Genomic DNA, 22,776 nt, shown 5'->3' with positions numbered 1-22,776 from the left:
GGAAGATACAAGCCCTGGAGATTGGAACAAATGTGGAATTGGAAAAAGATCTGGAGTTTATGGATATTAGAAATAAAATCTACTGTTTGGAATTTAACGTTATCTCTGAAGAAATTAATGAAGATATTAGAGATAAAGTTATCAATGGCTTGGATAATCTTCTGGACTGGAATGACGTGATGGAGCTTGATATAGAGAAAATATATGGAATTAACTGCAGCCATGTGACAATGGAAAAACTCTCAAGAGATGAGCCAGTGCATTTTGAAAAAAGAAGAACAGAGATATGACTTTACAACAATATTTCAGCAACTTACTCAGAATTGATGGCAAGAAAATATTTGGGATAGAGGAAATTCCCATCAGACTCTTATTATATGACTATGGCTATGACAGCAAGATTATTATGGAATACTGATAATGGAAGATTGGACACTGAAATTACTGGACTTAACAGGACTATTGAAGATGGAAGATGGAATTAATATGGATAATGGAATAATGGCTATTGAAATTATTGGACCTAACAGATTTTGATGAGATGGATTAATCGATATGTTTATTTGGACTATGGTTATGACAATAAGATTATTATTATTATTAACGAGATGGATTAATCGACATGTTTATTAGGAGAAAAATTGATAGATATATTTCTTAAAGAATTGAAACCTCTCTTTGACTTTTTGTGGAAAGAATAAAGTAATGTTTATGAGATTTGATGATTAATTAAGATAACTACTGGAGGAAAGTGATTTTATAATATAATTTAAGAGACAGGATTGTTATATATTGTAGACCTATAACTGATTTGATCTGTGACAAATGGGAAGTCAACATTTTATTTTTTTGTTTAATCATTTTTGTTTTGTTTTGTTTTTTGTCTTTGAATGTTTTATGATTTTATTTTGTATGTTTTATGAAAATTTGAATAAAATTATTGTAAAAAAATAATTAATACAGTACCAAGTCTCTGAGGTCCTACTATTAAGAGTCAGAATCTGGGAATTGAAAGATTCACTGGACAAAAAGAAAGTCTGAGGAACAGGGATAGTCATGATACATTTATTTGTTTGGGTTAAAAATCATGGCAGAATCAACTTTTGATACTATATACTTCAAGATATAAAGGGGGAATAACCATACAAAAGACTGACGGAGCCCTGTCTCAGAGCTTGGAAAAGTTACTTTTTTGAATTACAGCTCCCATCAGCCCCAGCCAGCAAGGCCACTAGATTGGGCTGATGGGAGCTGTAGTTCAAAAAATTAACTTTTCCAAGCTCTGCCCTGTCTATTCCTAGATCCGATTCTGAAGAACAGGAGGGTTTTATAGCTCTCTTTTAGAGGCTGATAGCTGGTCTTGCTAACTGGCTCTAGATGTCTATTGTGCAATAGCTTGGAAACCAGTGAAAATGATAGGGATGATTATCAAGTCCCCAGTGTGCTGTTGATATTTGAAGTTGATCATGCATGAGAAAACTGCTAGGAATTCCCCCTCTTGGAATCCCACAATTATCATTTCTCCTTTAAGGGATCATTGGGAGTATGTGGCCCTAACCGTAACCCTTAGTCAAGTAGAGCCAAGCTGTCCCTCTGAACCAGAGTTAAGCTTATCTAAACAGCACTCATATTTGGCATAAACTCACAATCATTCATTTTTGCTATAATATGAAGACCCAAAATTAAAAGTATAACAACAACCTGGAAGGATTTGAAGTCCAATTTCATCATGCCAATGGGTCCATCTCTTTCAACTGATACCTTCCAAATATTTTGCCCAATTGATTATTATTAATATATTGTGTTAACAAAGATGTTGATGTAATGCAATCAATATGCATGACATAAGGTGAATAAGAAGTCTATGGCCCAAGCAGCTTACACCTAACATTTTAATTGTATTTTATTTGTATGATCATGGGGGTTAGACACAAAGCCCCACAATTCTGGATGGAAAAGGACTCATCTGCTTGGTTTCTTACTATACATTGTCTCGAGATTCTTATGCATCATCATCATCACCATAATCTTCATGATGCTGGAAGCATCTATATTTCAATAGAGGAAAGACACATCACCCTCTCCTATTTTTGTCCTCCCATTCATGTCCCTCGAAGGAGGATTTGGGTCTCAGCTGAAGTAAGATGGGATATATGTTAGGAAACCAAAGTTAGGGCCAAATTGAAATGGGATGTTTCCAGCCAGACCCTGCTTACAGGAATTTGAGTAGGGAAATTTGTATAAGCAAGTATGATTGAATTCTTATTCTTAGTCAGATTTAGCTGAATATAAGACATATTCTTTCATAGTTTTCTGCTGATTAGTTGCTCCCTGTTGTTAACCTCAGGTCTAAGGATGAAAAAGGAAAATATGTCACTCTCAATTTTCCATTAAATTGTGCTTGTGATGAAGGGGCTCTGACAACATGGAATGGGACATATTTCATGTGGGAAAACATCATATAAATGGTTACCTGCAGGATGGAAGGGTTCATAATGCCAGCAATGTTATATACATCCACATTACCACAAGAAAGGAAGATAAGAAATTCCAGAAGTTTAAGCTGGAGGGTTATCATGGAATCATTTTTTGGGTTTCCATTATCTATATCTGGAAATGGAGGGGACATACAGTACATAACAAAATTACACAACCCAGCTTGAATAAAAAAAGCAGGAAAACAGAATTGAATATGCCAGCCTTTTCCCCACCCATCTTCATCCTGGATCGGTCACCATGAATGCCAGAACCATGGTTATGGTTTTTGCCAAATCCTGGAAAATGTCACACAGAAAACAATGTCTAAAGTCATTTGTTGGAAAAGGCATGCCACCTTGTCAGGCAGCCCAATGAAGAGGAAGGAGTAGAGGAACCAAAAAAGGAGAAAGATGAGGATATAGGTGAAGGTCTGGTTGTTGTCTTTGACTATGGGAATGTCTTTGTGCTTCATAAAAGTTCTAAGTACTAAAGTTGTGTCCAAAGAAAATGAAATAGAAACGGCATGTAATGTTCCTCCCCTGGCACCACTTGTCAGGCTCCCACCCGTGGCTCCCACCAGGGAGAAACATCATTTTTATTATTTTTTCTTTAGCTCACCCTAGCACAGATCTCACAAGATCCCACTGCTAGGCAGCACCACCAGTCACTCTCTGTAAACAATACAGCTAGAGACTTTGCCTTATTCTCCCTTCTAGCTTATTGTTACTTTGTGTCTGGGTGCACTTGCAGGCCACAACCCCCCTGTATCTTTGTGCCAATACAGCATACAGCCCTGGGTTGCCCTGGATACTTGATGATACACTCTCTCTTCACCGCTGCCACCATTTGATACTGTTTCTCCACTTTGGTAAATACCCTGCCCTCCCTTCCAGTCTGTGAATCCCCAGCCAAGGATCTGGCTTTAGGTAAACCAATAAAAGTATTTATTTGATAACACAAGGAAATAACAAGATTACTTTAGGAATGTTCAACAAGCGTATGGTACCATATAGTGTCACTCTTTATGTTTCCAGCCTTATATATTCTGTTTAAATACCAGCCATATATAATCCAATCCACAACCAACTCCAATCCACACTCCACAACCAACCGCCAACAACTCCCCCACAAAACAGAACCCTGAACCTGAACTGTCATCCTTTCATTTATACCTTCAGCCACTCAAACACTCAGCCAATCATCATACAGCATTCTCCAGCATTCCAGCTCATGTACTCCCCCCTCACTCAGTCACTTACCATATATCACTTAATAAACCCACACTTACCATATTTACAGATATTAAAATACAGGGACATCACACACACATATTTGGCATAACCTCACAATCATTCATATTTTCCATAATATGAAGACCAAAGTATAACAGTATAACAACAGTATAACAAGTGTTAAAGTATAAAAGTATAATAACAACCTGGAAGGATTTGAGGTTCACTTTCAACATGCTGATGGGTCCCTATCTTCCAACTGATACCTTTGAAATATTTTGCCCCATTTATTTGCATTAATATATTGTGTTAACAAAGGTGTTCATGCAATACAATCAATATGCTTGACATAAGGGGAAAATTTATGGCTGAAGCAGCTTACAGCTGACATTTTAATTGTATTTTAATTGTATGATCATGAGAGTTAGACAACAAACCCCACAATTCTGGATGGAAAGGACACATCTGCTCAGTTTCTTATTATACATCGTCTAGAGATGCTTATGCATAATAATAACAACAATGGCATGATGTTGTCTGAAAGAATCTCTATTTCAGTAGGGGGAAAACACATCACCCTCTCCCATTTTTGAGGGTGTTCATTCATGCTCCCCAAAGGAGGAGTTGGATCTCAACTGAAGTAAGATGGGATGTATGTTAGCAAACCAAAGGAAGGGCCAAATTGAAATGAGATGTTTACAGCTAAACCCTGCTTACAAGAATTTGAGTAGGGACATTTGCATAAGCGAGTATGATTGAATTCTTATCCTCAGTAAGGTTTGGTTGAATATAAGACTTATGTTCTTTCATTGTTTCCTGCTGATTAGTTGCTCCCTGTTGTTAAGCTCAGGCCTAAGCACAATGATGTAGCATTTAGGGAAAAAGATGCAACCCAGTAATCCAGCACTGGATGACAAAATGGCAAAGATCTCCACAGCTACCATGTATTTTCCTTTGGTGCTTAGATAGGTGGGAACAAAGGTGAACCAAACGCTACAAAACACCAACATGCTGAAAGTGATAAATCTGGCCTCATTGAAACTGTTGGGTAACTTCCTGGCAAGGAAAGCCACAATGAAACTCACAATGGCCAAAGAACCCATATAGACTAAGACAAAGTAAAACATCACAGCTGAACCCTCATTACATTCTAGTATGATTTCCCCATTCAGTGAGAACAAATCCCTGTCTGGGAATGGAGGGGATGTACTTAACCAAAGGGTACAAATGCCAGCTTGCATAAAGGAGCAGGAAAGGACAATACAATTTGCCATTCCTTTCCCCACCCATTTCCTCATCCTGGACCCTGGTTTGGTTGCCATGAATGCTAGAACCACAATGATGGTTTTTGCCAAAATGCTGGAAAGGGCCACAGAGAAAACAATGCTGAAAGCCATTTGCCGGAATAGGCAAGTCACCTTTCCAGGCTGCCCAATGAAGAGGAAGGAGCAGAGGAAGCAAAGGAGGAGGGAGATGAGGAGGATGTAGGTGAGGGTCCGGTTGTTGGCTTTGACGATGGGAGTGTCCTTGTATTTCATAAAAGTTGCAAGTACTAAAGTTGTGATGAAAGAGAATGAAATTGCCAAGACAGCTAAGAAGATCCCCAAATTTTCTTTGTAAGAGAGGTAGCTTGGAACCTTGGGAATGCATCTGGTTTGGTCTTTGTTGGGATACTGGTCTTCTGGACATTTGACACAGGCATCCATGTCTGGGGAAAAAAGCAAGAGGTGTTTAAATATTTCCAGATGTTGACCAACATCTTTTTAGAGAATCAGTTAAAGAGGCAAGTGAACATGACATTTTTTGTGTGGATTGTATTGAACCTTTCTATATTAGTGTGCTAGCTGCCTTTTTGTAAGCCAGTAAATCAGTAGGTTTTTGTGCTGTGTTGAAAAATTCTTTTGTTCTGTGTTTTAACTGCCTGCCCAGATGTCTTATCACTTTATATTTTTCTCTGCTCTTATTTGGAAAACTACTGCTTTACTCAGAAGGTAGGGCCAAGAAGCCAATTTTTAAAAAGTAACCTTTTAAACTCTTTGCACTTTGCAAGATACACACATTGAAACAAGCCAACTATATTACCTATTTCAGGAATTCTGAAAAAATATTTATGCCCAATATTGGGGCTGGCCCAAGTGTATTTAACTTAAACTGCAATCCAATACAAAGCTTCACTGGGTTCAATGGGATTTATTCCCATGTACGTGTGTATTGGATTTCAGCCTTTGTGTGGATCTAATCCAACAACAGACTTAAAGAGAAAATGAAAGACCACCACTTGCTGTCATGTACAGCTCCCAGTTAAAACCAGTGAAATGCATAATCATTGATCTAGAGGTTATAATAGACAACGAAACCTCCCTCTTACAGGCCTTGGGTGGCAGGTCTGTGCTGGCTTTCAAACAGCCCCCATCCCCACCCTAAAGCAGCTATTCGCCAACAACAACAGGCCACATAATTGACAAAACAAACACAGGGACCAAACGCTATGGGATCTCAGATGACAAGTCTGTCCCCATGTTACTCTGACAACACTAATACAGGACCTAATAATGTCATCCTCATCATCAGAGGTTCATTCACCTGTTTATCATCCAGCATGTGTGTTTTTATACACACATACACACACGCCTACGTATGCCCACAATGCCTCTCTGCCTTCCACATAGGACAAAAAGGCAAGTCTCTATGTAAAAGAATGAATGAACACAAATCTGTAATCCAAAACAATAATATTGGAAATATCAGTAAGACACTCTGCAATTGATTTTAACATGGTCATACTGAAACAGAGGAACTTCAAGGGGAGACAGTCACAGGAACTGCTGAATTACAATTCATCAGGAGATTCGATGTTATCGCTTCTGGACAAAATCAACACTAGAAGTGTCAGAGGCATCTGTTGAAAATTGACTATCAAGCATATTCCACTCAATGCCCACTGCAGCATGGACTCCTGCTGTGAAACCTATTTGTCTTAGTTATCTACAAGGAACCTTTTTTTTTAAACACAACAAACAACACATAAGAAACAAGAAAAGCCAAAAGCACCTATAAACATCAATGAATAACAGAGCTACCCCTCTGCAAATTAATTAAATTTCAAGGGAAAAAACCCGGAAAAGTAATTGATTTGTAAATGTATGTTGATGGCTGATATGTGTGCACCTTATTGTGCTTTAATGTATGCTACATTTAAAAGACATTAATAAATGTAACAGTGGACGACAAAATGGAACACAAATTTATGCAAGATAAACTAATTGCAGAGCAATGGAAAATACCAGATGAAAGTGCAAATTAATATCAGAATGGACTAAGGCATGATCATACATCCCTGAATTAAACAATTTTTAAAATAACATTACATATGTAAACTGGCTTCCCAGTACCAGCATAAGTTTTACTGAGGTTTTTTTTTTAAGGCTTGTTGTTAATAATGTAATTATTAGTGTCATTGCCTTCTGACCTCGCAATTCTTTCAGTGTCAATAAGTATTTAAATAAAGATAACTTGGTAAATGTTGTGTACTTGGAGTCTCAAAAATATTTTGATAAATCTCTCACCAGAGACTTCTGAGTAAGCCTAGCAGTAATGGGATAAGAGGAGACACCAACTTGGAATCAGTAACTGATTAATGAGCAGGCAGTAGAGAATAGGAAGAAACTGACAGTTCTCACCACGAAGGGATGTAAGAAGTGGGGCACACAAGCCATCCATCCATCCATCCATCCATTCATTTAATTTATTACTTGCTTTTCTTCACAAAAAGTGAACCCAAATTGACTTAGTGTGAGTTCATTGTTGAGACCCGTGTTTTTTTCAATTGTTCATACATTATCTCTACAAATAGTTTAGAGTAATCAATATAAGGGATTCCAGTAAGTTCCAACTGGGTGAATGGGCAATAAAATGGCAAATGTGGTTCACTATAAGCAAGTGTAAAGTGATGTACAAAAATCCTAATCAGTTATGCAATACTGGTGTCTGAACTGGTGACGACTGACACAAATAAATGTTGGGGTCATAGTGCATAGCTCAATGCAAACGTAGAGGCAACATGCAGCAGCTGTGAAAAAGTTGAATTCCATGTTAGGGATCATTAGGAACAGAGTTGAAAATAAATACTATTATCCCAATGCCATTATACAAATCTATGGTTCAGCCACACTTGGTGAGCTGTCGGGCTGTGGAAAACATACTGTAAGGCTGAGAGGGCATCACTACAGGCTTCAGTGCCCTTGAGGAACAAATTTTCCAAACTGAGTTATGTCTAGTGCTGGACATATAGAAAGTGCAAATACTTCCTGACAGCCCTTTATTATTTATTTAAATTATTTATAATCTGATCTTCATTGCTAACACAATGCCAGAGCAAAGAAACAATATTAAAATAAGGTAATATATCATTTAAATGCAACTTTAATATTAAAAACAGACAATATATTTTAAATTCCAGATGGTCCACCAGATGATCTACCCAAAGCTACCTGTGCATTGAGTTCTCATAGGGATTCCAAATTTAGAGTTTGGCAATTATAGGAAAAAGCTTCTCAGTGACTGTGAAAGCTTCCTGGTAAGGGATCCTTACATAAAACCTGCTAGGTTAGTTAGCTTGAGAAATAGTGATGGACATAAGGTTACCCAATCCCACAATCTTTGGAACTTTTTTAAAAAAAAAACTATTAGAGGTTTGATTATTTTTAAAATCTGTTTTACAGCCCAACCTCATTTCCGTTCAAGGTGACCTGCATTCTCCAAAGAAAGATGTTAAATAATGGAAATTTATTGACATCTCTGTCCATTATGCCTCTTACCTTTCTGGTTAGAGATCATCCCTTCTGGACATGGGGCACAATCATAGCAGCAAAATTTCTCTCCCTCCTTCTTTTTCCTGCTGTAGCCGGGATAGCAGTTGTCATTGCACACAGAAATGGGCAGCACCTGGAGAGTTTCATCACAGATTAGCAATAAGAGAGTAAGAGAGCATACAGATGGAAATTCAGGGGAGCACACAGAAAGCAGTAAGTCTCAGTTGCTGAGGAATTGAAAGGCTGTAAAATGGGGGAAAGGAAGAGTAACGGGGACCGGATTTTGATTTACTTGGATAAATGTCAAGGCTGAAATCTGGGGTGAAGGACCTCAGGCCCCTTAGACAACTCTTCCCAGGTCACACCCCTCAAGTGCTTTTGCCTTAATAAAATATGTCCTTGAACTGTGACAATGCCTCCTGGTTGCCTCAATAGATGATGGAGAGATGCATGTACCTGGGTGTATATAGACACCAATGAGTTTTTCATAGCTGGAATATAGCCGACTGAAGAAATTATTCCAGCCACGTTTTTCCCCTGTTCTCACCCACTATCCCCGTTTAGGATGCACACCTTAACGTGATGAGGGGGTTTGAGAGTGTTGAAGAAGCTGAGAGCAATGATGTCAGGAGTCTAGACCAAGAGGCTATACTCCTAGCAGGAGCACCCATGGCGGAATGGTCAAAGCTGAGACACCCAACTAAGATGCATCCAAACTCAGAGGAAGGCAATGGTAAATCACCTCTGAATACCTCTTACCACGAAAACCCTATGAACAGAGTATCCAAAATGCAACATGAGATAGTGCTGGAAGATGAGACCCCCAGGTCAGAAGGCACTCATCGAGCTACTGGGGAAGAACAAAGGACAAGTATGAGTAGCGGTGTGACTAATGACGCAGCTGGGTCAAAGCCGAAAGGAAGCCCAGAGGCTGATGCACACAGATGTGAAAGGAGAGTCTGTAGTTGTACGATGCACACAATAGGAACATGGAATGTGAGAAGCATGAACCAGGGAAAGTTAGAAATTGTCAAGCAAGAAATGGAGCATATCAACATGACAATACTTGGCGTGAGTGAATTGAAATGGACTGGAATGGGATATTTTCAGTTGGGCAACTATAAAATATTTTATGCAGGAAATGAGAAATTAAGAAGAAACGGGGTTGCTTTAATAGTGAGAAGTGATGTAGCAAAAGCAATTAGGAGCTACAATGCAAGGTCTAAGCAAGTGATATCAATGAGATTAAACAGGAAACCTATTAACATAACCATCATCCAAATCTACGCTCCAACGTCAAACACAGAAGAAGAAGAATTGAAGAAATTTTAAGCAGAAATAGAGGAGGAAATTGATCACACACCAAAACAGGATATGATGATAATCATTGGGGACTGGAACACAAAAGTAGGGAATAGATAAGAACTAGAAATTGTGGGAAATGGGGCTTAGGAGACAGAAATGAAGCAGGAAAAAGACTTATTGAATTCTGTGAAGCCAATGATTTGTTCCTTGCCAACACATTTTTTGAGCAACCAAAAAGACGACTGTACATGTGGACATCACCAGATGGTCAATATAGGAATCAAATTGATTATACAATTGGTAGCAGAAGGTGGAGAAGTTCCATACTTTCGGCAAAAACAAGACCAGGAGCAGACTGTGGTACAGATCATGAACTGATCATATCGAAAATCAGAGTACAGCTAAAGAAGAACAACAAAGCACTCATAATACCAAAATACAATTTAAATAACATCCCAGAAAAATATAAAGATCAAATAAGGAACAGGTTTGAGGCTTTCAACTTAGTTGACAGAGAACCAGAAGAACTATGGAGTGAAGTCAGGGACATTATCAGGGAAGAATGCAATAAGACAATACCTCTTGTTAAAAAGAGAGAAAGACCTCAATGGATGACTGAAGAAACTCTTAAAATGGTTAAAGAGAGAAGGAAAGCAAAAGCAAAAGAAGATAGAAACATGGTCAGAACCCTAAATGCAACTATACAATGAGTAGTACGTAGAGACAAAGAAAACTATTACAATAGTTATTGTCTAGAAATAGAAGAGGACAACAAAATGGGAAGAACAAGAGCCCTGTTCCAAAAGATTAGAGAAATGAAAGGGAAATTTAAACCACGAGTAGGGATGTTGAATAATCAACAGGGGAACACACTGACTGACCGAGATGAAATAAAAGGAAGATGGAAGCAATACACTGAAGAACTCTATAAAAGAGATGCAAGGATGACAGATTCATTCACGGAGGAACCATATGATGAAGAACCAGAAATTTTAGAATGTGATGTGAAAGCTGCTCTTAAAATACTTGGAAGAAACAAATCACCAGGAACCGATGGCATACCAATAGAGTTGCTACAAGCTACTGAGACTGAATCTGTCCAAATTTTGACAAAAATTTGTCAAGAAATATGGAAAACTAAATAATGGCCCACAGACTGGAAGCATTCAATATATATCCCACTTCCAAAGAAAGGGGATCCCAGGGAATGCAGTAATTATCAAACCATTGCCTTAATATCCCATGCAAGTAAAGTAATGCTCAAGATTCTACAAAGGCTCTTACCAGGTACCTATACTGTTTGACTTGATCAATCTTTTGGCCATTTATTACCCAAGAATGGATTGCAGAGCACCGAGAGAAAGCTATAATTTTTGACTTATTGAAATTGATGGTAAGGGAGTTTTTGTCACAATAAGTCATAAAAGCACGCAAGAGGCATTTTAGGCCAATCTTCAAGAAGGACATTAATACAGCATCATCTGCATAAAGCAGTAGAGGACACTTAGTATTGGCCAGTTTGGGAGGATGGAAGTTATCAGCAAGACAGTATTTACTCAGATTGTTGATAAAAAGATTGAATAGGGTAGGGGCCAGTATGCATCCCTGATATACTCCTTTTGTGGCAGAGATAGGATTTGTCAGACTACCATCCATGCCACATCGCACACGAAGTGTTGTGTGCTGATATAAATGGCTAATCAAGAACAAGAGTCTCTTATCGATCGATGTCTGAGATAATTTAGACCATAGTAATTCTCTCGGGATGGAGTCAAAGGTGGTCTTCAGATTGATAAAGGCAACATATAAACCATTACCGAAGGAGCATCTATACTTCTCTGCCAGATGGCTCAATACAACACAGTGATCAATAGTAGGTCTGCCCTTTCTAAAACCAGCCTGTTCTCGACCAAATATATCCTCCTCCTCTATCCTCCTCCTCTATCCAGGAGGTCAGTCTCACATTTAGAAGGTTAGCATAAATCTTTCCCACCACTGACAGAAGGCTAATGGGTCTATAGTTGGTCGGGTCGTCCCTATCCCCTTTTTTATATATTGGGATAACAACGGCCTCAAGCCAAGCTTGGGGAAACTTGCCTGTTAGATTAATCAAGGTGAAGAGGTTGGCCAGTATGGGGGCCCACCAGTCTATACGCGTTGTTATCAGTTCAGGAAGAATTGAATCAATCCCTGGGGACTTACCAGTTTTTAGGGACTTAATCAATGTAACTATCTCAGATTGTTCAACTGGGGGCCAAGCTGGCAACGCGCTTAAGTCTATAATAGTTGGCATACATGAAGAGTAATCTGAGGAATTTGCAAACAGAGCGGAGAAATGGTGTTCCCATATAGCAGGCGGGATGTTACATTGGGAGTTAGAAGAAGAGCCCAAGGCACCTGTAACCAAGGACCAAAAGAGCTTGGAGTTATTATTTAAAGAGGCATTTATTAGAACCTTCCATCGCTCTTGAACATCTCGTCGTTTTTTGCTAGCAATCAGTAGTTTATATTTCCTTTTAATAAGGTAATATTCCAATGGCAGTGTATTTACATTATTGTTTCTATATCTGATATACACCCTTCTCAATTGGTTCTTAGCCTCATGACAATCCTTGTCAAACCAGCTAGAAGTTTTTGTCCTGAGTGTTCGAGAAGAAGGGGGTGGTGGCCTTAAGGCCGTCTTCAGGGCCGAGGTCAGAGTAGAATAGGCATATAAGGCAGCAGAAATTTCACTAGCATCAACTAATCGGAACCTAAGATCCAAGCTCGAAGGAGAGTCTAAGAGGTTAGACACCTTCTCAGCGATTGCATCCAAGCAAAAGACTCTCTTATAGGAGGAATCAGGTTCCTGGACCTCATAATGAGGATTTATCTCTAGGTGGCCTAACTCAGGTATTCGCAGGGTAAAAGTTAAAGGTAAATGATCACTTTCAAATCTCGCACCAACTGAAAAGTTGGAGATTAAATTAAAGAGAGATTGGGAAATGAGCACATAATCCACCACACTACTTCCGTGGCTAGAGATGTAGGTGAATTCTGCAGGATTGTCAACTTTTGTATGGCCATTAAGAATCGTCAAATTTAAACGGGCCACTAAATGAGTCAGACAGGTTCCCGCATAATTCACCTTTAGATCCTTGGAAAATCTGTCAAACCTAGGAATAAAGTTGTCTGTATCTATTCCTCCCCATAGTTTTGATAAGAAAAGGGCATTGTTATTTGGGCCATTTCTGGCATTGAAATCTCGCACTACAATGGGGTATGCCCTAGGGTATAGAGCTTCTAGTTCAACTACATATTTTTCCAGATTTTCCCAAGACGCTATTATACCATGTTTGTGAGATGCGGGCAGGATATATACATTAATTACTAAAAGGGTGATAGTTCTAAACTCAATTAATCCCGCAATCACAATATTTCCGCATGGCAGAAGCTCTCTGATGTTCATATGTAGAGAAGTGGAAACCAGAATTGCTAAGCCTGCCTTGGGCCTGCCTTTCCCTTTAGGGGGCTCAGCAAATAACTCTAATACCGAAAAACCATTCAAATAGATTTTTTTACAAGACCAGGTTTCCTGTATAAATATCACATCATGGGCACCCAAATATTCCCTGAACCCAGGACAGTTTTGTTTAGACATCCACCCCGCTATATTCCAAGTCAGGAAATTAATTTGGTCTACTTGGGAACCAGTCTGGCCCCAAACCGATGATAGAGGTGCGCCATCCTCCCCTGACATAGACCTGGCTGGGGGGCCATCTCTAAGCGGGGATTGTCAAATGCACTCTGAGATCTGGTTTAGCATACCATCTCTATCCAAAAATATGGCGCCAGACCTTACCAGGGGCACACACAGAGACACCTCTGCAGTTCTTATTTCAGGGGGCCCCACCGGGACATGAGCCAGTTCCTCAGGACCAAGATATCTGGATCTATCCCAGTCCAAACTCGCCATTAATGGTTTATGCGGGGCTTTAAGGGAAGATATCTTAGGAGAAGCCTGTACCACACTATGGCTATTAGTTGGTTGGTGGTTGTGATCTCCTGAAGGGGAGCACATAAAATCCTTTGGTGGAGAGGAAATTTGAATCAAAGAGTTAATCGTGATCTGTTGGGTGGTCTTTCTCTTAAGAACAGCTCTCACTTGAGTGCATTCCTGAGGTGTGGGAGTCTTTTCAGCTTCAGGGGAGATGGCGTGGGCAAGAGTGTCTCTTAACACCGTCAGTCGGTCAATGATCTCCTTCTGAGATCTTATAGGCAGGGAGTGGAATGAGTTTATAAGTTCCTTCTCTTCCCAGGTTGGGGCAAAGATTAGAGTAGAGGGTTGTGGCTGTTGAAAATGTGGATCTAAAAACATGGAATGGACTTCAATCAGAGGCTCGTCCAAACACCAAGGAGAGTTCCTTAAATTTTCCTTTATATCTCGGCTCGAGTTTTTACTAAAAAGTTGGATGGGCTTCTGGTTTGCAAATAACCTACTTAAAGGTAGCTCTGCATGATAAAAATTGTCTTTCTCCGTATATAGCCGCATCATACTTACCTGGCTCTTACCATATATGGAGTGAGAAATGCCAGACATCCAAGCTGGATTTAGAAAGGGAAGAGGCACCAGAGATCATATCGCAAACATATGTTGGATAATGGAACGGAGCAAGGAATTTCAGAAGAAAATCACCCTGTGCTTTATAGACTACAGCAAAGCCTTTGACTGTGTAGATAATGAAAAAGTATGGAATGCTTTAAAAGAAATGGGGGTGCCACAGCATCTGATTGTCCTGATGTGCAACCTATACTCAGGACAATGGTGTTCCCGCCAAGGTGGGGGCGTGTTTTCCACCACCCCACATTGGCAGAAGGCTTGGGAACATTCTTGAAGGGTTCCAAATGGCATCATGTGGGGCCCCTGGGGCCAATCTGAGTAAGGGAGGAGGACGGCATATAAGCCAGCTCCTCCCTCAAATCTTGTCTCTCTTCTGCATTGCGGCACACCCCCTCTCCCTGGTCAGTATGGGCTTTGCTAGTCACCAGTTGGGGCTGATTAGGAATTTTTTTGGGGGGGATGCTGATTTCAGCATCCCTTTCATTTTGTCTACTCCATACTGCTGGGATTTGATTTAATTGGCTGAAAGGGGGGGATTTGGGTTGTTTCTCTTTGGTTGGCATGGAATTTGGGCAGGTGAGGAAGGTGGGGTACAAAAATAGGTGACTGAGGCATTGTATTAAAGGGCAGTCACTAGGGAACTGCCAGTCAGGCGTGGCTGGTGGGGAACTTGGGGGTGTCCTTGTGGGACCAACTTGTGCATCAGGTGAACGCCTGTATGGCGGGGCCGGGGTGCGGAGGTTGGAAACACGTGATTGACTCTACTGGCAAGGAGGGATAATTTCACTCGCATACTTTGCTAGGGAGTCATGGTTTGTAGAGACTGACATGCCCAGTGAAGTGGAGGGATAAATCCCTCTCAGCTAAGTATCCTCACCTGCCCGAAGTGGATTTAATTTGGTAATTGGCAGAAATTGGATTTAATATATAATTGCTATATTTTAAATAAATATAACATTATTCCATAACTGTGTCACGAGTCTTCTTTGGTGTGGTGGCAAGAGGCTACTGTAAGGACAGAATATGGAGAAACTGATTGGTTCTCCATCAGAAAGGGTGTGAGACAGGGGTGTATTGTATCACCCCATTTGTTTAATCTGTACACAGGACATATCATACGGAAAGCGGGATTGGACCAAGATGAAGGAGGTTTGAAAACTGAAGGGAGAAATATCAATAATTTAAGATATGCAGACGATACCATACTCTTAGCAGAAACCAGTAATGATTTGAAAAGAATGCTGATGAAAGTTAAAGAGGAAAGCACAAAAGCAGGACTACAGCTAAACGTCAAAATGACTAAAGTAATGACAACAGAAGATTTATGTAACTTTACAGTTGACAATGAAGACATTGAACTTGTCAAGGATTATCAATACCTCGGCACAGTCATTAACCAAAATGGAGACCATAGTCAAGAAATCAGAAGAAGGCTAGGACTGGGGAGGGTAGCTGTGAGAGAACTAGAAAAGGTCCTCAAATGCAAAGATGTATCACTGAACACCAAAGTCAGGATCATTCAGACCATGGTATTCTCGATCTCTATGCATGGATGTGAAAGTTGGACAGTGAAAAAGGCGGATAAGAGAAAAATCAACTCATTTGAAATGTGGTGCTGGAGGAGAGCTTTGTGCATACCATGGACTGAGAAAAAGACCAATAATCGGGTGTTAGAACAAAGTAAACCAAAACTATCACTAGAAGCTAAAATGATGAAACTGAGATTATCATGCTTTGGACAAATAATGAGAAGACATGATTCATTAGAAAGGAGAATAATACTGGGAAAATAGCAGGGAGAAGAAAAAGAGGAAGGCCAAACAAGAGATGGATTGATTCCATGAAGGAAGTCACAGACCTGAACTTACAAGATCTGAACAGGATGGTTCATGACAGATGCTCTTGGAGGTCGCTGATTCATAGGGTTGCCATAAGTTGTAATCGACTTGAAGGCACATAAAAACCCACCCACTATTGTCCTTGCCCTTACCCATCACTAGCATGCAGTGCCTAAGAAGAGCCCTGCTGGACCAGATAAATGGCCTATCTAGTCCAATGTCCTGTTCCCACAGAAGTGAAGTGAGTGCAATAGCACTCTTTGCACTTTTGATTATCAGCAACTGGTATATAATCCAACAATTATTGTGTGACCATGGAAAACGCACTGCTGCTATCATGTTCAGAATATGGAAATAGACAGCATAGGACCTAGGCCTCCCACCCATGCCAGATTTTATACGTTTTCACCAAAAGTAGAACTGGAGTACAAGTGTTCATGAAATAAAAATATGTTACAGAAATTAGACATGGACTACGGTTAGACATTTTGAATGGCTTTGGAAGTAACAAAATTTGGTCACAAAACATCAAATGGCATAAAGCTACATCTCACCTGATTAAAGCTTTGATGCCAGACAATTTGATCATCAGAAATGTTTAATTGTTTGCCTGAAGGAGCCTGAGGTTCCAGTTTTCCAACTTTGACCCTAACCACCGAGCCATTGGGGGAGATCACCCAGTTTGTGACATCAAAACCTGTAACTAATTCTCCATTATCCTCAAAGCACACTGAATCCCCAGCACTGTTGTTGAATAAAATTCTCCTTAAAAAATGATGGACCTAAATTCAAAGAAAATATGAGGAGAGGAACCACTATTTCCACAAGCTTCACAAGGCTGCTAATACTTAAATTAATGCATTTGTAACAAAAAATGAACAAAATGAAAGGAAGTGAAAACTACTGCAAACAGTGGGATTGTATCAAGTAGATAGAATTTCCTTTATTTCTGGAAGAAAAGATAGTCTGTGTGTCTTTTCTTAAGTATTCATTTGTAATTACCTGCCATGGTTGCACCTTCTGAAATGCCAGTGTCTCTCCTTCTGCCAACCTTCTGTGCTTGTAGCTGAATTTGTATATGGCATGCAAAGCATGTGCCACAGCATAGACAGCATTGTAGACATTGTAGCTGTGGCCAGTCATGCTCATTTCAAAAACACTCCCAGGAAGACTCTCCAGCTTCTCTTTCCCAGTGCAGGTGTTCTTTTCCTCATCCTGCCCCTTAGACATTTTCAATGAACAGCTGAATGCCTGTTCCCAGAAGTCCTGTACAAACCCATCTCCTTTTGCCCAGAAAGGTCTTAGCATCTGAACAAACTTTTGGAATCCTACTGGCTGATTTGAATGAACTGTGAAGGATATGGAACCATTGAAGGTCTGTAAATCCCAATTTTTTTGAATAGAGTGTGATGCAAAATCCCAATGGGATGTAACAATCCACACTTTACCAAGAGGTGGCAATTCCAAGAAGGAAAATAAAAGGAACATTACTCTCAAAACCTGAAAGGATGGAGGTTCTCCATACACAAAGAACACATTGGCTTTTCTCTCAAATATGATGATATAGCTTTCCAGGTGCTTTAAAAACCAGCCTAGCATCTCATCCAGATAATTCCATTTTGGTAATCTTACTATGAAATCATAACAGATGCCGTTCTTGGTAAGGATCGGCACCATTGTCTGTAAAAACCTGTTCCCTTTGTCATCATCCACGGCAAAGAGCCCAACCCAAGTCCATCCAAAATGATGTAGTAACCATACAACACCTTTGTGCTGTTGGGCTTCATTTGGGACCATCTGGTACAAAAATGGGAATAGCATTTTGGCACCTTGTACTGCCAAAAATGATCCATAAGTCAGCTGAAATAAAATGTATAAATATATTAGATGGATTAGAAGAGAATATTAAATAAGTATGTTTCAGTGGGTCCTGCAGGCGATATAATCCAATGGTCTGGACAATCAAAATAAGAGTGGCTGCTGCATTGTTCCATTGTTGAAGTATTTTTTCTCCTAGTGTTGAACCATAATCCAGTCTTGCCATCTGGGGCAGATGGAGAATTTGCTCTCTTCTATGTGGCAGCTGTTGAAGTATTTGAAGAGGGCCATAAGGTTTCCCTTAAAATTCTCATTGGGGGACTTAACATATCCCTTTCTTTCAACCTTTCCTTTTATGATGTGTTCGCCCTATTTGGACCATATTTGCTGTTCTCCTGCTGATTCATTTCAACATGTCTGTACCCTTCTTTAAGTGTGGCACCAGGAACTGGACACAGTAGTTCTCTTGATGTCTTACTAGTGCAAAATAAAGTAGAATTAAAAGGTCTGATAACTTGGAAAGTAGTATTATTTTAATTCAGCCTAATAGCTGTATTACAAAGGTCACACATCTTTATGTTTTGATCAACTGAAATATTGAGAACAATGTCGCATGCGCTACTGAGAATACATATAACCCGCATCCTATTGCTGTGCACTTGGGCATCATTGGTTTGCCTAAATGCAATACTTTGGATTTGTCTCTGTCAGATTTCATTTTAACCCTGTTTTCCATTATATCAGGAGCATTTTGAATTTTAGTTCTGTCTTCTGCACTGATAGTTGTGCCTCTCAGTGTTATGTCATGTACAAATATGATAAAGAGTTCATGCTCTCCTACATCGATGTCAGGGATTTTGATCCTTCAGGCTTCTATCCATCCCTTGAGGATTTCCCAAGGTTATACCCATCCTGAGGCCACAATGCTTGTGTGCAGGACATATCCTTCAGTGACCCTGCTCAAGCGACTCTGCCTGTCTGGAATGTATCCTTCAATTGTGATGATGCCTCTTGCCTGTCTATATGTAGACATATTTGTTTTGTCTCTGTGTATAAATGCATTATGTGACTGGTATGCAATGGAGCACCCAAGAGTAAGAGTCGTATCCCTTTACCCTTTGCCTCTGGCCCCACTCTTTTGCTTCTGGCCCCACTCACCACTGCCATGTGCCCCAGAAGTGTCCCCTCAAGGGAAAATGGTTCCTGACTTCCATCTTCACGTGTAATACCCAGAATTGAGGCAGTGAGTGCTGGAGCTGGGCAACTGAACTGGAAATTAAGGAGCTCAATACAGACCTTTTAACCCACTAGGATCTAGAGGAGACAGAGTGACTTGTGTCTCAGTAAAAGCTTCACCTCTTCCTAGTCATCTGCTTTTTTTTTTTTGCAGCTGGATATACTCCTTGCTCCTTGCAACACAGCCTTCCAGTACCCAAATGAGCACACCAAGAGTGGTTTTTGGCATCCCATTGAGTCCACTGCCATCCTCACTCTTGAGGTACAGGGGATGAAGGAAGAGAATCAGGGATCAAGACAGGGATTGAATTTTGTCACGAGTTATCTAGGAGGCTGTTGAGTTTTCCCTTCTGATGAGGCACTTCAGGTTGCCTTGGGGCCATTTCTGATTCCTTCACAGTTTTATTGGGATCCTCTGATAGGTCCCAAAACTCTTCTTCAGAAAAGTATCCCCAGTGTCTGTGCTAAGCTATGGGATTCTGACAGTTTCCAACCCCTGATCAAAGTCATTGTTAAGAATGTTGCATAATATTTAGACCAGGACACAGTCCTGGGCACCTCACTCCAAACCTCCCTCAGGTTTTATTAGATCTCATTGGTAGTTTACCAATGAGCTGTGAATAAACCTGATACTATTTTCATTTAGCCCACATTTAACCATTTAAGTAGTTGAAAAGTTACCATACAGAGGAGGGCCAGGATCTCTTCTTGATTGTCCCAGAGTGCAGGCCATGGGATAATGGGATCAAGTTACAGGAAACCAGATTTTGACTGAACATCAGGAAAAACTTCCTAACTGTTAGAGTGGTACAACAATGGAACAAATTACTGGAAGGGGTAGTGGGCTCTCCATTAGAGGCATTCAAGGGCAGCTGGACAGCCATCTGTTGGTTATGTTTTAAGTTGGTTTCCTGCATTGAGCAGAGTGTTGGACTTGATGGCCTTAGGCACCTTCCAAATCTACGATTCTATTATATTACAGGTGATTTTCTGAAATCATGATGGTCTTCCACAGTTGTGAAATCTCCATACCCCTCTGCACAAAGCTTACCTGAGGAGTCTTCTGGATTGTTGAAATAATGGCCACATTGGCAGAGATCTCAGAAATACATCCTCCAATGAGAGCTATGAGTTTGTTCTGATTTTGACACTTGAAGTTGGGAACAAATCTCTGTTGTGCAGAAAGCAGGCTGAGGGTGGCCTTGTAGGTCATCCTAGCAGTGTAGTAGCTATTGAGGATGTAGAACCCCAGAGAGATGTTTGATAAGATTTGAAGATTCTCATTTATCTCTTTTACAGCAAATGCCAAGGCTAGAATGTGCTGGTAGTTCTTTGGCACTGAACTGTAAGGGAAGATACAGATGTTAAACAAAACAGCAGTGACAGAAGTAATAAAAATACATTTGCACTCTTCACCATTCATCTGCATGTGTTCAAGACTAAAAGTAAAAAAAACCCAACTATCTGAACTTAAGAGCTCGATGCTTAAAATGTTTTGGAATCATGCTTGTAAATTGCTCCCTGCACTTATTAGGGTATTCCCTTTGCCAACATTCAACAATACCAACCAACAGAGCAACCCCCCGGAGGCCTGTGGGAACAAAGCTGGTGGAGGCAGAGCTGGTGGAATTGGCCGCCACATGCAGCTGCTGCTTGGAGAAGAGGATGCTGGCTGTGCCAGAAGGGTGTCGTGGAAGGAAACAGAATATCTTTCCTTCTCCACCCCTTCACTGGCTGCTGCAACAGAGGGCCACAGGAGGGACCTGAACAGGTCCTGGATATTGGGTTAGTCCTAACCTTGGCCCCTCCTCCAACACACCCCGAAACACTCCTTTTGCAGGCCTTCTGCAAGCTTCTCTTGCTGCCCTTACATCAGGCTGAGCTTCTCTGGCAGATCTCTGACTGAGTCAGGATGAGAGACTTATGCTGGCATAGATCGGTATAGCTCAGCTGAACCAGGACCCCGCTGGCTCATTCGAGGTCCACCATATCTAACTCCCCTCAGTCCGATGAAAATGCAAGTTGGATTGTGCTCCAAGTAAGCAAAACAGCAACAACTAGTCCAAATTAAATAGACCATATTTTAGATGTATTATATTTTATTTTAAATTGTTTATTATTCAACACATTCTAGCACATTTTTGTAACATACAGTATAAAAGAAGAACAGAATATAAACATATTAATAAAGACACACTAGTGAATTTAGGGACATTCCTTAGTAGGGTCGTGCACTGTATTTGTACAAATCACAAGTAAATCAAATAGGGCTAATTCCGGCCTATTTGTATCCTGTCCGAATTGGGTTGAAGTAGCTACCAATCTCTACATAGTGGATCAGCTGGTCCCAAATCAACAGATCTCTAGGTAAGAACACTCTCCAATGAACCAAACAGGCTGTCTCTGAAATGGACCAATTACAACACCATAAAAGAGACCACCATGGGGAGGGAAAAGGGAGAAAGGATAGAATGCTATCATCCCACCCAACGTTCTCCAATCACAGCTCTCGGAAGTGGTGAAGTCTCAAGATGCCAAAATCTTCTGTAAGTTCTATCTCATAAATGTTTGGTGGGAGTTGTGTGCCATTTGTTAAGTTTGTATGTGTTTTCTGTTCTTTTCAAATCAATCCCAGTCCCATACTTATTTACACTTTTTTTAAAAAAAAGTTTGTTGCCTGTGTTATTTTTTATTTGATTTGATTCTGGTTGCTAAGAATTATTATTAAACCATGTCGGCATATTTAGCCACAGCTTTCTACTGTTAGGAAATTAAATCAGAGAAAATTACAAGTGGAAAGTAGATTTGGAAGCCTTACAATATTATATATAAATAAAGGCATCATCCTCCATGAGGTTATTCTGCAAAAGCAAAATAAAAACACACAGGATCCATTTATTTCATTGGCATTTGTGAGAGAAAACATACTGATGCTTTGTGCCCAATAATATAACATAGAAGATAGAAATATGTATTAACAAGCCCAATTGTTGCTAGCATGCTGCTTTTGTCATATGAAAAATAAACACAGTATTCCTTAAAAACCTGTTCCTAATAATTATGGACTGAATATATTACAAAATGAGAGAGAAACAGATGTCTTACATAGGTTCATCAATCACAATCTGTGTAGGCTGTTCCTTGAAAGAGAGGAGATTATAGAGGAAGAAGACTTGAGAAACGATCTCACCAATGAGAAGTTCTCCTGGCTGGTAAAATTCATGAGGAATAGGAAGGGGGTCATCATGTATGCTGCAGTTAATAGAATGTGTCTTGCATACAGTATGACCCAGCAGTATTAACAGCAACACTGTCACCAGTATAATCCTGTTGATAAAACCTCCCCTCCAATCACTGATTTCCATGTTACCCTTTACAGAATTATGTACACTTTTTATCAGTGTTGCTACAGTCTCAATTGAATGGTGGATGATATTGCAGTAACACTGATTTATAAC

The 22,776-nt window shown here is 40.0% G+C and overlaps 1 protein-coding gene across 1 annotated transcript; it reads right to left on the bottom strand.

Annotated features, from left to right (window-relative positions):
- Nucleotides 1-4,516: 4,516 nt before the first annotated feature.
- Nucleotides 4,517-22,683, bottom strand: LOC133367630 (vomeronasal type-2 receptor 26-like). The gene is made up of 5 exons (XM_061591726.1): nucleotides 22,424-22,683; nucleotides 20,370-20,661; nucleotides 16,819-17,046; nucleotides 8,528-8,654; nucleotides 4,517-5,418 (listed from the first exon to the last, which is right to left on the bottom strand). Exons 1-5 carry the CDS (start codon nucleotides 22,681-22,683, stop codon nucleotides 4,517-4,519), a joined length of 1,809 nt encoding a protein of 602 aa, XP_061447710.1.
- Nucleotides 22,684-22,776: the final 93 nt, after the last annotated feature.

The sequence above is a fragment of the Rhineura floridana genome, chromosome 11, assembly GCF_030035675.1.
Source record: "Rhineura floridana isolate rRhiFlo1 chromosome 11, rRhiFlo1.hap2, whole genome shotgun sequence".
Taxonomy (NCBI): domain Eukaryota; kingdom Metazoa; phylum Chordata; class Lepidosauria; order Squamata; family Rhineuridae; genus Rhineura; species Rhineura floridana.
The sequence above is the reverse complement of the archived record's forward strand: the minus strand, read 5'-3'. Positions and strand labels throughout refer to the sequence as shown.

What these genes read in the sequence shown, in the direction of transcription:
- LOC133367630 (XM_061591726.1), bottom strand. Translation starts at nt 22,683, where the DNA reads ATGGAAATCAGTGATTGGAGGGGAGGTTTTATCAACAGGATTATACTG. An exon ending in ATTGTGATTGATGAACCTAT is followed by an intron (nt 20,662 to 22,423) that starts GTAAGACATCTG and finishes CTTCCCTTACAG; the next exon opens with TTCAGTGCCAAAGAACTACC. An exon ending in GGCATCAAAGCTTTAATCAG is followed by an intron (nt 8,655 to 16,818) that starts GTGAGATGTAGC and finishes GAAACTCTCCAG; the next exon opens with GTGCTGCCCATTTCTGTGTG.